The 18,080-nt window shown below is 36.8% G+C and overlaps 3 protein-coding genes across 5 annotated transcripts; 1 reads left to right on the top strand and 2 right to left on the bottom strand.

Annotated features, from left to right (window-relative positions):
• Positions 1–938: 938 nt before the first annotated feature.
• LOC143354993 (protein BTG3) lies at positions 939–5,218 on the bottom strand. 3 transcript variants are annotated; one of them, XM_076789428.1, is made up of 3 exons: positions 5,069–5,218; positions 3,640–4,342; positions 939–2,714 (listed from the first exon to the last, which is right to left on the bottom strand). In XM_076789428.1, the coding sequence occupies exons 2-3, from the start codon at positions 4,084–4,086 to the stop codon at positions 2,361–2,363; spliced, it is 801 nt and encodes a 266-aa protein (XP_076645543.1). In that variant the 5' UTR covers positions 4,087–4,342; positions 5,069–5,218; the 3' UTR covers positions 939–2,360. The 3 variants fall into 3 exon arrangements, with proteins under 3 accessions (XP_076645543.1, XP_076645542.1, XP_076645544.1); XM_076789427.1 differs by having other exon boundaries at positions 5,064–5,205; XM_076789429.1 differs by lacking the exon at positions 5,069–5,218 and adding an exon at positions 4,921–5,057.
• A 301-nt stretch (positions 5,219–5,519) lies between these two features.
• Ak6 (adenylate kinase isoenzyme 6) lies at positions 5,520–6,572 on the top strand. Its single transcript, XM_076789431.1, has 3 exons — positions 5,520–5,919; positions 6,017–6,168; positions 6,234–6,572. The coding sequence occupies exons 1-3, from the start codon at positions 5,877–5,879 to the stop codon at positions 6,570–6,572; spliced, it is 534 nt and encodes a 177-aa protein (XP_076645546.1). The 5' UTR covers positions 5,520–5,876.
• Positions 6,573–6,737: 165 nt separating this feature from the next.
• Hsc20 (iron-sulfur cluster co-chaperone protein HscB-like protein, mitochondrial) lies at positions 6,738–8,107 on the bottom strand. Its single transcript, XM_076789430.1, has 3 exons — positions 7,292–8,107; positions 6,956–7,212; positions 6,738–6,879 (listed from the first exon to the last, which is right to left on the bottom strand). The coding sequence occupies exons 1-3, from the start codon at positions 7,658–7,660 to the stop codon at positions 6,750–6,752; spliced, it is 756 nt and encodes a 251-aa protein (XP_076645545.1). The 5' UTR covers positions 7,661–8,107; the 3' UTR covers positions 6,738–6,749.
• Positions 8,108–18,080: the final 9,973 nt, after the last annotated feature.

Genomic DNA, 18,080 nt, shown 5'->3' with positions numbered 1-18,080 from the left:
ATAGTAGAGCAAATTTCATGTCTATATTAAAGAATGCTAAATGTAAAACATGAAAATTGCAAAATTTATACTATGTATTTGATTAAAATTTTCTCTAATACAGTCTATTCAATAATATTTATGCTATATGCTTTTAGACTATACTTTCAGGAATTCACCTAACGACACTAACTGTTTCTAGCCACAACAGTATTCCAATTTGATAAAGGCTAGGTTCAACTCCCATTTCATATATATATAACAGATAATAATACCAATGCCATTTAATTTAAATTTTTCATAATGTCATGAATTTTTTAGTGCTTTCAAACATCGATGAAAAAATCTTAAAAGATTTCAACCATTATAAATTAATTATGCAATTAAAATAAATAGCGCATATCGCGCTTCTCATATTCTCCATCAAAATATATGTTCAGTGCTAATGAAACAATGTACCTGCATAAACATAATCCTTAAAAGTAATTCTCACATTATCTGTTTTTCAATAAAGTGATAATTACTTTTATGAGTAAATTCTATGTTACAACATAAATTAGAGAAATTGCACATTTTAAGCACTAACAATATTAAAACATTCATACATCATGTACGAATGGCTCAAAAACCAGAGATCTTAATCAATTTAAATATATAAGTAAAAAATTAAAGATTCGCTTTAACTCGTAAATACGGTATATAGAATATATATATAAAATAATATTATATAATTAATATTAATTAATTATATAATAAATATATATACTTATACATTTACAAAGTTTATGTTTAAAGAAAAATCAATGATAGATAATGACGTATGAAAATACTAAAAAATTAACATGTATCACTCAAGATACTTCATAAAATGGCAATTGTGAAGTCTAGCTCGAATTACTCGGCTTTTGAGTCGTTCTTACACATATAATTCTTGAACAAAATGATTGCGCACAAATACGTTGTTAACAAAGCAAGAAGAAATATAATTGAAGTAGGTATAAATTACTATAGTGTTATAAATTGTCTACAATATACAAAGATTGAAGGTACATAACATCAGCATCAGTAAGATAGAATTCAAGTTTCAATTCCAATGGACTATAGATCTACCAACATCAATGATATATGTTCTTAAATGCTAAATTTTTAGTTTCATTTAAAAACATAAGCTCAATTTATTTTCAGATTGAGCATAATAAAAAGTAAAGATTCATATTTTTCTACAATTACACGTTAATCGTGAAATCCGTGGACGTTTTAGTAATGCTTTAGCATAAACTGATTATCAATATAATTTCTACAGAGGCAGTATATTTATGCAACAGGTATGGATTGCTTTTTGAAGCAAAAAATATTGGAAATTTCTTTGCACTTCAAACCTGTGAAATCAAATCAAGGTACTGTTCTTTTCTAAACACTAATATATTATAATAATACACATATACAATCAAAGATAAAGTTATTGATTTGAAATTTTCAACGATCATCCTTAAATCGTTGATACTAGAACTTCAAAGCTTACACAGTTTATCAAGACATTACTTTTTCAACAAATTAGAAGATTATACATATATGACCACAATTCCATATCCTCGTACTCTCCACTATAACAATACTGAAAAATGGAGTAATCTTTGAAGTCCTAGTTAATATGAATACATTTTATATATATGTACATAAAGAAAAAGTCATTTGTATCTATTCCCTTCTATTAATAGAGAATTTGATAGACGAAATATTCACTAATAAACTGAGATCGCCTATAAAGGCATTAAAATTCATTACATACAATGTAAGGAACAATTGTATCTAATTTTGGAAACCCGTTTAAAATCAATTCTGCTCCCTTTCGAAATATGTACGATCTATCCATTTACTAAATCCTTTTCTCGAGGATTGATCAGAAAAAAATGTCACAATTGATATGACATTCATTTTTTGTCTTACATATCAATGACTTAATTCATTCTAGTTAAATTCTCGCTATTTTAATATTTTACAAGCAACCTTGCATCCGGAATTAAACATCTATCATTCAATTAATTATTTATATATAACATGTAATAATGCAACATTTCTCGTCATAAAAAATCGTAAGCCTTAGTCGTAACTCGAACAAGGTCATTTGTAATTACAAAATGGATAATTTTCGTCACTGAAATGTTAGTAAACCTGTTCCTAATATAAAAATGCCAGTATTCACTTTTTTTTTGTAGAGCGTAAAATTTAAACAATATAATCCGTCTTCAATTTTGTTAGAAATGTCATGAATATTCAACGCTGAAATATACAAATTTCGAATTTGATAAAACAATTTTACATTTTTTGTGTTTTTATACAAAGGAACAGATTTTTTAACTACTTTCATAAAGAGGGTTTGTTCATACTTTAAGAGCAGCTTTGGGAGACCAATGATGGAAACGGGTAGGTCCTGTTGGATAGGAAGGAGGATGGATCCATTTGTTTCCTCTATGACCCATGAAAGGTGGTGGAGATGGACCACCCAAAAAGTGAGGGGGCATAATGTTATACCATGGTTGACTTATTGGGTGAGGACCATATCCCATACTGAATGAGTGACCAAACCACGAACGATTTCTATTAAGATGTAGTCTGGGACTATTCAAATTGCGTCTCCTACCTGTACCATTATTGCTATGCTGTTGATTTTGATTAGCAGAACTTAGTGGTTTTGATTTTTGTTGTTGTTCTGTATTAGTGGTCAACGGGGATTTCTGTAGAAAAACAAACACATTTATTATCTTTTATGGAGCTTGGAATTTTCAGTTTCATTGAAACATTTGAATTATTATCTAACAAATTGATTACACTGTTCAATGGAGATTTAACTGTTTTTAAACTTGTAATCTACAATAAAGATTTTTCATAGATTTTTGTACACTGAGTATAAAGCTATTTTTTTCTCTTTCGAGAACAATGAACCATAAGAAAAATGGAAATTTTCGAAATTTTCAATTTTAAAAACGTTTTATGCTTTAATCAAGGTTGCACACTTTACATAAAATTAATTATTGTTATTATAGGATTCTCATGATCAAAATGGTATACTGTAATATTACAGTAAGAATACATAAATATACATATTTAAACAGCGATCAAATTGAAAACCAACTCTTTAAACATGTCAATATTTCTGGATATTTTTCGAAGTAACTCCAATCACACTATACGATAAAAAAATTTCTGTTCTACAACACACATCAAAAGATAAAAATAAAGTTTTTACTATAGAAACAAAGTAGTTTAGCAAAGCATGCGCTGCCAGTAGTAGTGCTCGACAGTAACATAATGACCATTTCGCTTGTTGTTAATTTTAAAAAAAGTTGAAGATATTAAAAATATAATTGACGGAATAATAAAAGAAGAAACATATTTATGTATTTGTAATATAATATTAAGCTACATCATTTTACACACTAGAGTCCATAGAATAATTACAGCTCTCAATATTTATGAAGCTGCAAATCAGAATTCATTTAGAAAATCAGACATAAGAGAAAGTAGATTTACAAATTTGCATTGAATGCGTATTAAAACTTACACGAAATGCAGAATCACAGATAGTCACCGATAAAAGTCATGGCATACAGTGAACAGTCTTATTTCATATAAAAAAGATATGTAGCTAGTGATATTCACCTGTATCTTAGTCTGCCCATCGGACTGTTTATTCTCCTTCTCCAATCCTTCGTTGCTTCCTTGAAAAATTGGTACAGTATTTTCTTTATCGTCAAACGATGCCAGTGTGCAGTAGGAGCCTTTACTTTCTCCAAATCGGCAGCAAACCTCATTAGGATCAACCCAAAGGGTCAATTCTACTGGTAAAGATAAATCTTCGTATTTGACACCAGCAGCATTAGCGGCACTTTCTAAAGTTGCATCTCTTCTATTATGACCGTTCACACGAATACAACGATATCCTTGACCTTTAAATGGCTTGTCCGGAAACCAATGATTTTTAAAACGTTCTGTCAATAACTCGACCAAACGTCGCTTGAAACATTCTAATTGATCTGGACTAAATTTTTCGTTTTTTTCTATCAGCTGTACTAAGAACAGTACTGCTGCTGTAATTTCGTTGCGCATGTTGTCTTTGCCGTATGTCAAACTTATAATTCCCAGATAAATTCCTCCTTTGATGCCGTGATACAGGATTCTTGAAAACTAAAGTACCATTTGTTGAAACTGATATGGAGCACATAGAGCCCTTCTGCACCACAGCAATACTTAAATCTTTTGTGATCTATGATGTTTATTGTTCTTCAAAACAATAGCTGTGTGATGCTATGTTCTTTCCTCTTTGGTATACAGTATTTGTATCAATTGTCGGTATTATTTTCTTCTGTAAAAAGGTAATAAAAATTGTTAACGAATTAGGCATTTATAATTTAATATTTTTATTCTTAAATATTTTTAAATATATTTTGTACAATAATGATAAAAAAGAACAGTCTATAAATAACACAGTTAGATCCGAAAAAAACATTCGGATTAAAATCTCAAATCTGTATTTATCTAATCTATTTACATCTACGTCTGCAAATACGTTGTTTGTTTGTTTGTTTTTTTAATGCTTATACCGATGTAAATATTCGAGTAAGTGAATTTCGAAAGTGTTATACATACAATATTTATTGCATTATATTAATAATATGTATGGACACATACAAAATGATAGATTTCATTTTATAGTGGAACTAGATAACAATATGTTATGGGTATTAATTAGGTTATAAACCATAATAACACAGGTTAGGTAAATCGTTTTGAGACGCAAAACTGATAACTTATAACACAATCGACACGATCAGTAATCAGAAACAAAGCAAACGGCACCATTACAATGTGTATTAAATATTCGAAAACGAATGCATTGAAATAATGAGCACAACGAATTATGCCAGCTCATTCTTGTCGTACCAGGTCGTGCCGTGAGCGATTGTTCCTGAAATACCACAATTTGGTCTTCCGATGATTATTTATTTATCGTGATTTTTCACTTCCGTTTAAACTGTGCATCCCGTTTGAGATACAAAAAGATTGAATACTAATATTAAATTGACCTTACGAATCAATGACGAAAATTCCGTGTTTCTGGTGAAACTACTACGTCTTCTCTCTCTTTAAATAAACGTACTCGACCCAACACGTGTTACGTTGCATCAATGTCCATGAAGCATGTAGAAAAATATAGACCTCCAACAGTTACTACAGGGGTTACTGCCTATGAACGCTATATGTTTACATATCTATATACTTACGCACCTACACATATACGTGTGTATTTCGAGATTTATAAACCAAGTGATCTTCATCAAATTATTTTATGTAGTATCAATGAATTTGTACTGTTTTAACTTAACAAAATATTTATATTGTCTTAATTTAACATAGTGTGTTCAGTAATGTTAAAATCACTTTTAAAAATATGTATTTTGGAATAATATATTTGAACATAGATGCCTTCTTGTCATCTTGAATTTAAATTTGTGTATATATACATATGCATCTCTTTTTTAAAAATTTCGAGCGATATATTTGAAAAAAACCTCAGCATTGATTCTTAATAATAATTATGGTTGACGTACCAAAGTTATAAGTTTTGTAACTGATTATAGTTACACTGTAATTATAACCATGATTATACTCAAACATATTTTCAAATGTTCTTAATTTTAGAAAACTAACTTTTGGCTTACTTCTCGTACTTCGCTATACTGCGGAAAGAAAATTTAGTTTCGTATGCTTTTGTGTCATAAACAATACATGTTTATGGTTAACCTGTATAACACGTGTTAACAATATTTACAATATGTATATATAGTTAATATTTTCGAACAATTTTAAAAGTGGAATACATAATCGAATTATCAGAAATGATCAACACGAGTAAAAGTCGGCCGAATATTTTGGTGACAGGTAAATTTCATTATTCATGACATGTCTTAATATATCAAACCAAACAAGGTGGTGTTAACAAGTGTATCGTATTTAGTCATGAACTTTGTTATATCAGGTACTCCTGGAGTCGGGAAAAGTTTGATGTGTCGTCTTTTATCAGAAAGGTCAGGATTAACCTGGATTGACGTTAGTAAATTTGCTATCGAACACAAATGTTTAGAAGAATATGACGAAATGTATCAGTGTCCTATTTTAGATGAAGATAAGGTAATTGTTTAATAAATAGGTTTTAATATTTTCGTTGATTTATAAATAACATTTTTTAATTATAGTTGCTAGATTATATGGAAGAACTTATGTGCAACGGTGGAAACATTGTTGATTATCATGGAGCTGATTTCTTTCCAGAAAGATGGTTCGATATTGTTTTTGTGTTAAGAACTGACAACACAATATTATATGATCGTTTAAAGGAACGAGGTTACACGGGGAAAAAATTAGAAGATAACATAGATTGTGAAATCTTTCAAACAATACTTGAAGAAGCAAAATCAGCCTATAGGGAAGAAATAGTTCATGAATTAACAAGTAATAACATTAATCAAGTTACAAATAATGTAGATAGAATTTGCCAATGGATAGAACAATGGAAAATAGATAATGAACCATAATATACCATATTTTCAAAAATTATTGACACATTAACTTTGTAAGTAAAGAGGTACAATGTCCAATCATAATTTTTATATTAAACACATATTTATACATTAAAACTAAATATATACTATATATATATAGTATATACTTATACTAGAAATAATCTATATATTATTAGAGCAAATTTATAATTATTCTACTATACCCAAATCATATTTTAGTTTTTTTAATTTGCTATTAATACTACTATAGTATTTCATTCTTATAAGGTGAGCTTCCGCTTTTTTTATGTCTTTCTCCCTAAATGCTTCTGCGATGTTCCTAAAAAGATATTGTATTAGTTAATAATACATTCTAACATCACATTTCTGTATGAGAAAACAATTAGTGCACTTACGCTGACAAGCTGTTTAATATTTTGTCATTTTCTTTTGCTAGTTCTTTTATTTTTGTGTGATTATTTAATGCGTTCTCTACCTCTTCATTTCTTTCCATAATTTCCATTAAAAATTCTGGATCGGTGTCATCTGTGTCTTCTGATATTGTTATGTTATTTAATTCTAGCATGTACAGTCCCCTTTGTAAGGGACTTAACAAAGTACTATATGCTTTATTTACTAATGACGATAGACTTTCAGACAGCTCCTTTTCTTTCTGTAAAAGAAGACAGGATAATTGATAAGAAACAATGCCGCATTTTGATTAAAGCGATTTTGTATTTGTTAGTTCATACTTCGGATTTGTTGCCAAACTTATCAGGGTGCAATAACTTTTGAAGCTCTTTATACTTTCTTTGAATTTCCGTAATTGTAACATCATAACTTTCGGGAATACCAATTATGTCAAAATAGGTTACATTTTTGGGCGGTTCTTGTAATATTTTGCATTTTGAACAAAACAATTCAAACTTATGGATAAAATTACAATTCCAACATTTTAATGAGCTATCACTTGAATATTGCGTTGCATTTGTTGAGATAAAAAAGGGAATACATTTCCCTTTAATATAATACGGATGTAGAGTTTGTTGTTGCTTTATTAATTTTACAAACGTATTGTTATATTTCTTTGCAAGTATTGCGAGTATTGCTCTCGGGTACATTTTTGTTGCATATCATAACCTCAACATTCGTCAGTGTTTTATAATGTGTACACTTATAATTCATAAATTTGAAAAAACAATAAGAATGAACAAGTTGAATGTTTGTAATATGACTGAAAAAGTTTATTGACTTTTATTTAATCATGAGAGAATTTAATAATTCAAAATCAGCTGTATCAATTACAGTACATACAGTATAGAGTACATACACTATACATGTATGTAGGATCGATTTTATCGAGGGTGACGGAAATGAAGAGACGGTTAGGTTATGACAACTAACGATTTAATAAATAACATACGAAATACAACAAACGACGTGACAACGTGCTGCATTCGACCGTTACAACGTATATCCTAAAAAACAATCGCCACGCCGCGCCGCGCCTCCGCGATCGCTCATTCCCGCGTGAAACAAAACATCACGCCACCTTTCTCCCGCATTCGTTAAATTGCGAGCGTGTAGGGATATTGGCGCTGCCGCGCCATTCCCCTAGGCACGCGCCTAGAGAATATGCTCCGACGAGGTTGGCACTCTCAACCTCGGGCAATGCAGGCGAGAGAACCGCCTAATGTACTCTCTCGCTGCCGGACTCTCGATCGAGACAGACGTCTCGATCCTACGCTCTCGAAGTGAAGTCGAATAAAGTTGTTCTGTTACATACACGAGTTTATCACTATCGATAAAAAGTCTCCCAGCGGTTCTGTGCAGAGTAGGCTGCATCTTGGTTCCGCATTTATCCGCGGGACCCTTAAACCTACAAGCGGAACCACCGTGACGCCATCTTTCCCTTGATCTGGGAAATCACATTCGCGCCCGACCGTAGTCGCAGACTCCCGACTAACCTATCCCTCATGTATCATGTATCTAACAATAAGAACGTATTTGTGTATTTCTACAAACCCATTGTACATATTGTATAGTAGTACGTTATTTTTTGTGAAAAAAGACAACCCTAAAGAAGAGAAAAACGAATTAAATGGTGTAAATACGCGTGTCAATTATATGTGTGTGTAGGTATTGGACCTACGATGGAGGAAAATTACTAGGCGCGTGAGTGTTGGTAAAAGTAAATTTATTTTGTAGCGTGGCCAGTTGACCACGTGAACATAGTTAGATATATATATAGTATCGATTAATGGCAGGGAGAGGCAAATTTAAATGTAAGACGTAATCGCGTATTTCATACATATGTATTTTATTTGGGCGCGATAGTTTAGAGTAGGTAAAGAAAGACCGGGAGGGTTCCATAGAGATCCTTGACGACATTCGAGTCGGCGAAACTAATTGCGGAATTTAGAGAAAGTCACACAGCCTCTTAGAGTAGCTTCTCCAATTCTGCATAAATTAGGGATAGTCGAAGTCTGGAATCAGTTAAGGGGGCCGGCAGGGTTTGAAATCCATATACGTATGCATGGGTCAAAACCTTTTCAAACTATCGCTTCAATATTGCAATGAGCAGTTTAGAAGTGGTCAATTGTGTTTCCTAAAAGTCCAATCTATGTCTGTATAGAGCCCAAATTGCGAATTTCTACCTCATCGTGGAGTAATTTGTAATATTCGGCAGAAAATTCGAATTCTGAAGCAAGTATGACGTCACAAGATGGCTGCCGCTGAGAGATTCTCTTAATTTCGCGAGATTTAGTGTTCGTATCGAAAAAAGGGCTCTATACAGACATAGCAAAGACATGTACAAACACGGTGGTATGCATTTTTAATTGATTACTTACTTATTTAAGACGTAAAATGTCTAGAAAAAAAGGCATAGCGTGACAGTCAAGGCCAAAAGTCTGCCGGCCCCCTTAAGGACAAGAGGTCATAAATTCTCAGTCAAGGACCTCTTGGAACTCCCTCGGACCTCTCTCTTGTTCGGTCCCACGTCCCTCGTTTTGACGGGCCTTCATCCTCGTGCGTACCCCACTCTCGTGCGTGCGCTATTAAGGCGGTGGGCACGGCTCAAGATTGTGTGAGTGCATCCCCTCCCTAGTTCCGCACACGTACCCGAGTTTTGCAAGGGTACGGGAGGCCCGCTCTCATTTGTTAACAATGCAAAAATAGTACTGTTCTGTAGTCAAAATCGCTAGATAAAAGTTCAATCTAGGGTGAAAAGGTCCTCAGAAGTCGTACTTTTGCGTTTTTTAGCCGTAATTTGCAATATTCAGCAGCATACTGCTTAATCGAGTGACATTATCGTAAATATCGAGAGATTCAGAGCTCGTATGGAGTTCGTTGGACCTTTCCACCCTAGCGGGAACATATAGGAACTCAATGCCACGCCGATCACGTTGTATGCTTACGTATCAAACAAATGAAAGCGGGCACCCAGAAAAATTAGATCATTGAGTATTTCATCAAAATATAGTTCCGACATTTTTCGCTACGAGCGCTGTACTATGTTCCCGATCTGTCTCATCGTCAGTAGTCACTGTATCGGTAAAACAGAGGCCTATAAGAGCATGCGCGTGTACGTGTGCGACGGCGATCGCAAGGGTCCGGGATGCCTGGAAATATTTCCCAATAATGCAGAGACGGGACTTTTCCATAGTGAAAAGAGCTAGATAAAGGTTCAATCTAGGGTGGAAAGGTCCTCAGAAGTCCTACTTTTGCGTCATCGAGAAATGATTAGCTATATTCGGCAGCATGTTGTCCGCCAGAGAGGCCTGTAGGAGCATGAGCGGCGCGTCAACATGGATGGCGCTGTCGTAGCTTCGTTCGAATAGCCGTGCCGTGGCACACTCACACACCGCCTGATCAGCGTGTACGTGTGCCGTCGGCGATCGCAAGGGTCAGGGATGCCTGGAAATATTTCCCAATAATGCAGTCACGGGACTTGTCAATGGTGAAAAGAGCTAGATGAAAGTTCTATCTAGGGTGGAAAGGTCCTCAGAAGTCGTACTTTTGCATCATCGAGAAACGGTTAGCAATATTCGGCAGCACGTCGTTTCTCAGGGAGGCTATGGGAACTGACATGGCGGCACACTCACACACCGCCTGGTCGGCGTGTACGTGTGCCGACGGCGATCGCAAGGGTCTAGGATGCCACTAACCATTTCCCAATAATGCAGAGACGGGACTTTTTCATAGTGAAAAGCGCTTTAGCCAATTAGCATCTTGGAAGGTTGGATAATACAAGGATGTGAATTTTCAGTAATGGCACTAGATAAAAAGATCAACCTGACATGCTGAATCCCTCAAAAATCCCTAAAAATTATTGTTCGCGAAATGTAACAAATAGTTGGGCAAACTATATTTATCAATTGATTTTTTCTAGTTTTTATCTCCAGATAAAAATGAATATATTCTAAATATTTTCTGTAAAAATTTGATTTCAATATCTCTAATGGTTTGAAAGCAACCTGTTGCGAATTAGTATCTTGCGTCGATGGCCCGCTCCATAACATTGACACTGGAGGGTGTCATAAATTAGCCCTCCCACGACACTGTCTCGCCGAAGACGAAAGAACTTTCCTGTAACCTCAGTGCAAAACACAGTCATTCTCTAAAGCCTGAAACATTGCCGCTTCGCACGAATGTACGATTGCCTAGTAAATATGATCCAAATTATATCATGTTTGGTGTCAATTTTATCAGGAAAATTACACGAATGTGTTGAGAGAAGTTTCATGAATATATTATGAAAAACAAAAGAATTGGGACATTGCATTAGTATTGTTTCACCGATATACCTGACCCCGCATAATGTTACACTCTTCGGCGGTCTAGCTTCTAGCCCCTTCGAAGGGTAGACACTTGGGCGCGTCATAAATTGGCCCTTCTCCGATAGTGTCCAGCCAAAGACGAAAGAGCTGGCATGCAGCCTCGGTGCGAAACACAGTCATTCTCTGAAATCTGAAACATCGTCGCTCCGAACAAATGTACGAATGCGTAGTAAATATGATACAAATTATACCATGTTTGGTATCATTTTTATCAGAAACATTCCACGAATGTGTTGAGAGAGGTTTCAGGAAAAAATAAGGAAAAACAAAAAAATGATGACATTGCATTAGTATTGTCTCACCGATGTACCTGACCCATGTTACACCCAACGACCGGCACACCGAACGGCCAGGCCGACTACGCTTGCAATGTTCCGCATTTTATATGGATTTCTGTATGCATTGTCTGGCCGGCCTGACGGTACGCGGGGTCCGAGAGTTTCTGCGTTTTTATGAAATACATAATGGTAATAACGGTACTTCATTCATAACTTATAACGTAACTTTTAATATACTTGGTTTTTTTTATAATTACAGTAGGTATATTTAGCAAACATGTGCATAATCTTTATTTGCATTAAATTTTGTATTAAATTAAATTAAATTAAATTAAATTAAATTAAATTAAATTAAATTAAATTAAATATTTCTGGAATTCCGACGAATTTGTTTCGAATGAAGTTGCATACGTATCGATAATATCATTAAAATATCCTCACGAAGTTACCGCACTCCTCAAAAAATTGTCATACTTTACCTTCTTGTCATACCTTCTAGGCGTATGTAACTTCGTAAGTATATTTTAATGATATTATCAATACGCAGAGTTGGGCAAAATAGTTATCGAAATAAAAATTTCGAATAACGAATGAAAGATAAAAAAATTTGTATTAAAATTTGAAAGTTAAAATTACAATCTCATTAAAGACGGTCCAAATGCTCTAGATAAGCTCTAGAAGTCATTCGTATTAACAATATTGTTCTGATTAAAAACATAAAAGCATAAAAAAATAAAAGCATGTATTAATAAATAGATTAAAAACATGAAGCATCATTTGGACTGTCTTTAATGAGATTGTAATTTTTATCGTAACATCACGTATCGGTGAAATTTGTCCTAATCCCACAGGCATTCTGTGCCCCTTAGCTCTTTTATCTGGGGTTATATTGGGAGGGCTAGTTTCTGACACCCTCAAGCGTGTACCTGTCGAAAGACCCAGAAGCTAGACCGCCGAAGGGTGTAACATTGTGCAAGGTCAGGTATATCGGTAAGACAATCCCGATGGAATGTCATAATCTTTTTTGTTTTCCATTATTTTTTCATGAAACCTCTCTCAACACATTTGTGGAATGTTTCTGATAAAAATGACACCAAACATGGTATAATTTGTATCATATTTACTACGCATTCGTACATTTGTTCGAAGCGACGATGTTTCAGATTTCAGAGAATGACTGTGTTTCGCACCGAGGCTGCATGCCAGCTCTTTCGTCTTCGGCAGGACACTATCGGAGAACGGGTAATTTATGACGCCCCCAAGTGTCTACCTTTCAAAGGGGCCAGAAGCTAGACCGCCGAAGAGTGTAACATTATGCGGGGTCAGGTATATCGGTGAGACAATACTAATGCAATGTCCCAATTCTTTTGTTTTTCATAATATATTCATGAAACTTCTCTCAACACATTCGCGTCATTTTCCTGATAAAATTGACACCAAACATGATATAATTTGGATCATATTTACTAGGCAATCGTACATTCGTGCGAAGCGGTGATGTTTCAGACTTTAGAGAATGACTGTGTTTTGCACCGAGGTTACAGGAAAGTTCTTTCGTCTTCGGCGGGACAGTGTCGTGGGAGGGCTAATTTATGACACCCTCCAGTGTCAATGTCACGGCACGGAGTTATAGAAAGCAAATTTTTACTGAAAATATTTAGAATGCGTTCACTTGTATCTAGAGATAAAAACTAGAAAAGAATCATTTATTTAAATATAGTTTGTCAAACCATTTGTTACATTTCGCAAACAATAATTTTTACGGATTTTCGAGGGATTCAGCATGTTAGGTTGATCCTTTTATCTAGTGCGAATCATTACTGAAAATTCACATCCCTGTATTATAGAGAAATGGGTTGCGGAATTCCAGACCCTTCCAGCCCTCGTAGGCACACGTACACGCCGACCAGGCGGTGTGTGAGTGTGCCGCCATGTCAGTTCCCATAGCCTCCCTGAGAAACGACGTGCTGCCGAATATTGCTAACCATTTCTCGATTATGCAAAAGTACGACTTCTGAGGACCTTTCCACCCTAGATAGAACTTTCATCTAGCTCTTTTCACCATTGACAAGTCCCGTGACTGCATTATTGGGAAATATTTCCAGGCATCCCTGACCCTTGCGATCGCCGTCGGCACACGTACACGCTGATCAGGCGGTGTGTGAGTGTGCCGCCGCACGGCTATTCGAACGAAGCTACGACAGCGCCATCCACGTTGACGCGCCGCTCATGCTCCTACAGGCCTCTCTGGCGGACAACATGCTGCCGAATATAGCTAATCATTTCTCGATGACGCAAAAGTAGGACTTCTGAGGACCTTTTCACCCTAGATTGAACCTTTATCTAGCTCTTTTCACTATGGAAAAGTCCCGTCGCTGCATTATTGGGAAATATTTCCAGGCATCCCGGACCCTTGCGATCGCCGTCGGCACACGTACACGCCGACCAGGCGGTGTGTGAGTGTGCCGCCATGTCAGTTTCCATAGCCTCCCTGAGAAACGACGTGCTGCCGAATATTGCTAACCGTTTCTCGATGATGCAAAAGTACGACTTCTGAGGACCTTTCCACCCTAGATAGAACTTTCATCTAGCTCTTTTCACCATTGACAAGTCCCGTGACTGCATTATTGGGAAATATTTCCAGGCATCCCTGACCCTTGCGATCGCCGACGGCACACGTACACGCTGATCAGGCGGTGTGTGAGTGTGCCGCGGCACGGCTATTCGAACGAAGCTACGACAGCGCCATCCATGTTGACGCGCCGCTCATGCTCCTACAGGCCTCTCTGGCGGACAACATGCTGCCGAATATAGCTAATCATTTCTCGATGACGCAAAAGTAGGACTTCTGAGGACCTTTCCACCCTAGATTGAACCTTTATCTAGCTCTTTTCACTATGGAAAAGTCCCGTCTCTGCATTATTGGGAAATATTTCCAGGCATCCCGGACCCTTGCGATCGCCGTCGCACACGTACACGCCGACCAGGCGGTGTGTGAGTGTGCCGCCATGTCAGTTTCCATAGCCTCCCTGAGAAACGACGTGCTGCCGAATATTGCTAACCGTTTCTCGATGATGCAAAAGTACGACTTCTGAGGACCTTTCCACCCTAGATAGAACTTTCATCTAGCTCTTTTCACCATTGACAAGTCCCGTGACTGCATTATTGGGAAATATTTCCAGGCATCCCTGACCCTTGCGATCGCCGTCGGCACACGTACACGCTGATCAGGCGGTGTGTGAGTGTGCCGCGGCACGGCTATTCGAACGAAGCTACGACAGCGCCATCCACGTTGTCGTACGTCCGTACATTCTCTCTTCCTCTGTTTTACCAATACAGTGTGTTGCTCGATACTGAACTTTGGAAAACGTTCCTAGCTCCCCTACTGGACAGAAATGTTACTATTTAGCTTCCTCTAGCGGCCGTTCGTTCTTTCATAGCGTGACGATCATTATTGTGTCGGGGCATTTGGAGCTTGCCCTGGTCAGGTTCGGTTCCCTCCCCTTAAGGGCCAGTTTTCCTACGTAGCCTTGAGTCGCCACGCTCCAAACAGGAACTAGGAGAAGCTTCCTAGCGATCTTCACGCTACAAACGGCCGCTAGGAGAAGCTGAAATGACAGTGTGTGTGCCGTGTGCGTGTGCCATGGTATGCCCCACACAACGCTAGATCCGCAAGAACGAAAAAGATTGCAAGGGTTCGGGAGGCGGCAAATCATTGTTCGATAATGCAAAGATGGGGCTTTCCAGGGGTGAAAAGCGTTAGATAAAAGATAAATCTAGAGCGCTCGCGAACGAACAGGTCCTACTTTTGCGTTTTCTAGGCGTAATTTGCAATATTCGGCAGAATGTAGATATAAGGACACATTTTCTTAAATAACCGGGTTCTTATTGAGAATGTTGACGGCGAGCGCTCTAGCGGTGACATATACAATGTCAATGCAACGCCTATTATATTGTATAATTACGTATTAAACAAAGGATTTGCCGCCCCCGAAAAACCATCCCACAGCTATTATTTTGCTCAAATATAGTTCCGGCATTTTTCGCTACGAGCGCTGTATTCTCTTTCCGATCATTGTCGTCATCAGCAGTCACTATGCACGAATGAGAGTCGTGCGCAACACTCACACACCGCCAGGTCGGCGTGTACGTGTACCTACGAAAATAGCAAGGGTCCGGGATGCCGCGAATCATTCCTCGATAATGCAAAGATGGGGCTTATCAGTAGTCAAAAGCGCTAGATAAAAGATATATCTAGAGCGCTCGCCATCAAACAGGTCCGACTCTTGCATTTTCGAGCAACATTTTGCATTATTCGGTCGCATGGTGCCTGCCGTAGCTTCGTTCGAACAGCCGTGCCTCGGCACACTCACACACCGCTAGGTCGGCGTGTACGTGTACCTACGAGAATAGCAAGGGTCCGGGATGCCGCGAATCATTCCTCGATAATGCAAAATGGCAGAGTTGGGCAAAATATTTATCTAAATAAAAATTTCGAATAACTAGTAAAAGATAAAAAAAAATTCTTATTCCTTATTCGAAGGTTCAAGTAAAGAAAGTATCTTTATTTGATGTGTATCGAATAATTTTATTCGACGAGAATTTATCCGACGAAAAAAGATAATTTTTTTTATTCGAAGCGGATTTATTCAAACTTCGAATAATTTTTTCATCTTTTATCTTTATGTATTTTCTATTCGAAGGCTTCTAGTAAATCTTCGAATTACTTTTACCGAGCGCCGAGCTTCAAAGACCCAGCGAGGACAGACGACATACAATGTAAGCAGATGGAGAATCGCGCACATATGAAAGTTTAAACTTTTAGATTTTTCAATATATCCTCATGAAATTGTGACGAGCGAATGGAGGGGATGTTCCTGATGAAAATAAGGTCAAATTCGAGTGTAATCGAACAAGTTTCACTGATACGTAATGTTACAATAAAAATTACAATCTAATTAAAGACAGTCCAAATGATGTCGTGTTTGGACTCATTTTCATCGGGATAAGCTCTACAATTCATTCGTGTAAACAATATTGTTCTGATTAAAAATGTAAAAGCATAAATTGCCAATAATGCTCGATTCTCCATCTGCTTACATTGTAGGCCGTTGGTCGGTCGCTGGTCTTTGAAGTCCCGAGCTCGTAGAGTCGCGAGATATCGGTGTGAAACAACTACCAATACAATTGCAAAACTTGTTTATTTTTCATTATTTTTTTATGGGACTTGCGCCAACTAATTCGTGGCATTCTTCTGATTAAAATGACACTAAACGCGGTACAAATTGGACTGTGTTTAATATTTTTAATTGTAGATATATTCGAAAGCTTCGAATAAATCTTCGGCTAACTTTTGCCAGCTCGACGAATAAACCGGTCGGACCGGAGGACCGACGAGCGCCGAACGTCGAAGACCCAGCGACTGCCAAACAGCCTACAATGTAAGCAGATGGAGAATCGAGCATTATTGGCAATTTATGCTTTTACATTTTTAATCAGTACAATATTGTTTACACGAATGAATTGTAGAGCTTATCCCGATGAAAATGAATCCAAACACGACATCATTTGGACTGTCTTTAATTAGATTGTAATTTTTATTGTAACATTACGTATCAGTGAAATTTGTTCGATTACACTCGAATTTGACCTTATTTTCATCAGGAACATCCCCTCCATTCGCTCGTCACAATTTCATGAGGATATATTGAAAAATCTAAAAGTTTAAACTTTCATATGTGCGCGATTCTCCATCCGCTTACATTGTATGTCGTCTGTCGTCGCTGGGTCTTTGAAGCTCGGCGCTCGGTAAAAGTAATTTGAAGATTTATTAGAAGCCTTCGAATAGAAAATACAGATAAAAGATGAAAAAATTATTCAAAGTTTGAATAAATCCGCTTCGAATAAAAAAAATTATATTTTTTCGTCGGATAAATTCTCGTCGAATAAAATTATTCGATACACATCAAATAAAGATACTTTCTTTACTCGAACCTTCGAATAAGGAATAAAATTTTTTTTATCTTTTACTAGTTATTCGAAATTTTTATTTAGATAAATATTTTGCCCAACTCTGCCATTTTGCATTATCGAGCAATGAATCGCGGCATCCCGGACCCTTGCTATTCTCGTAGGTACACGTACACGCCGACCTAGCGGTGTGTGAGTGTGCCGAGGCACGGCTGTTCGAACGAAGCTACGGCAGGCACCATGCGACCGAATAATGCAAAATGTTGCTCGAAAATGCAAGAGTCGGACCTGTTTGATGGCGAGCGCTCTAGATTTATCTTTTATCTAGCGCTTTTGACTACTGATAAGCCCCATCTTTGCATTATCGAGGAATGATTCGCGGCATCCCGGACCCTTGCTATTCTCGTAGGTACACGTACACGCCGACCTAGCGGTGTGTGAGTGTGCCGCGA

The sequence above is a fragment of the Halictus rubicundus genome, chromosome 6 (assembly GCF_050948215.1).
Source record: "Halictus rubicundus isolate RS-2024b chromosome 6, iyHalRubi1_principal, whole genome shotgun sequence".
NCBI classification, from domain to species: Eukaryota; Metazoa; Arthropoda; class Insecta; order Hymenoptera; family Halictidae; genus Halictus; species Halictus rubicundus.
Note: the sequence above shows the minus strand (reverse complement) of the source record. Positions and strands in the feature narration are given on the sequence as shown.

What these genes read in the sequence shown, in the direction of transcription:
- LOC143354993 (XM_076789428.1), bottom strand. Translation starts at nt 4,086, where the DNA reads ATGCGCAACGAAATTACAGCAGCAGTACTGTTCTTAGTACAGCTGATA. An exon ending in ATGGGCAGACTAAGATACAG is followed by an intron (nt 2,715 to 3,639) that starts GTGAATATCACT and finishes GTTTTTCTACAG; the next exon opens with AAATCCCCGTTGACCACTAA.
- Hsc20 (XM_076789430.1), bottom strand. Translation starts at nt 7,660, where the DNA reads ATGTACCCGAGAGCAATACTCGCAATACTTGCAAAGAAATATAACAAT. An exon ending in AGTTTGGCAACAAATCCGAA is followed by an intron (nt 7,213 to 7,291) that starts GTATGAACTAAC and finishes CTTCTTTTACAG; the next exon opens with AAAGAAAAGGAGCTGTCTGA. An exon ending in ATATTAAACAGCTTGTCAGC is followed by an intron (nt 6,880 to 6,955) that starts GTAAGTGCACTA and finishes ATATCTTTTTAG; the next exon opens with GAACATCGCAGAAGCATTTA.
- Ak6 (XM_076789431.1), top strand. Translation starts at nt 5,877, where the DNA reads ATGATCAACACGAGTAAAAGTCGGCCGAATATTTTGGTGACAG. An exon ending in GCCGAATATTTTGGTGACAG is followed by an intron (nt 5,920 to 6,016) that starts GTAAATTTCATT and finishes TTGTTATATCAG; the next exon opens with GTACTCCTGGAGTCGGGAAA. An exon ending in CTATTTTAGATGAAGATAAG is followed by an intron (nt 6,169 to 6,233) that starts GTAATTGTTTAA and finishes TTTTAATTATAG; the next exon opens with TTGCTAGATTATATGGAAGA.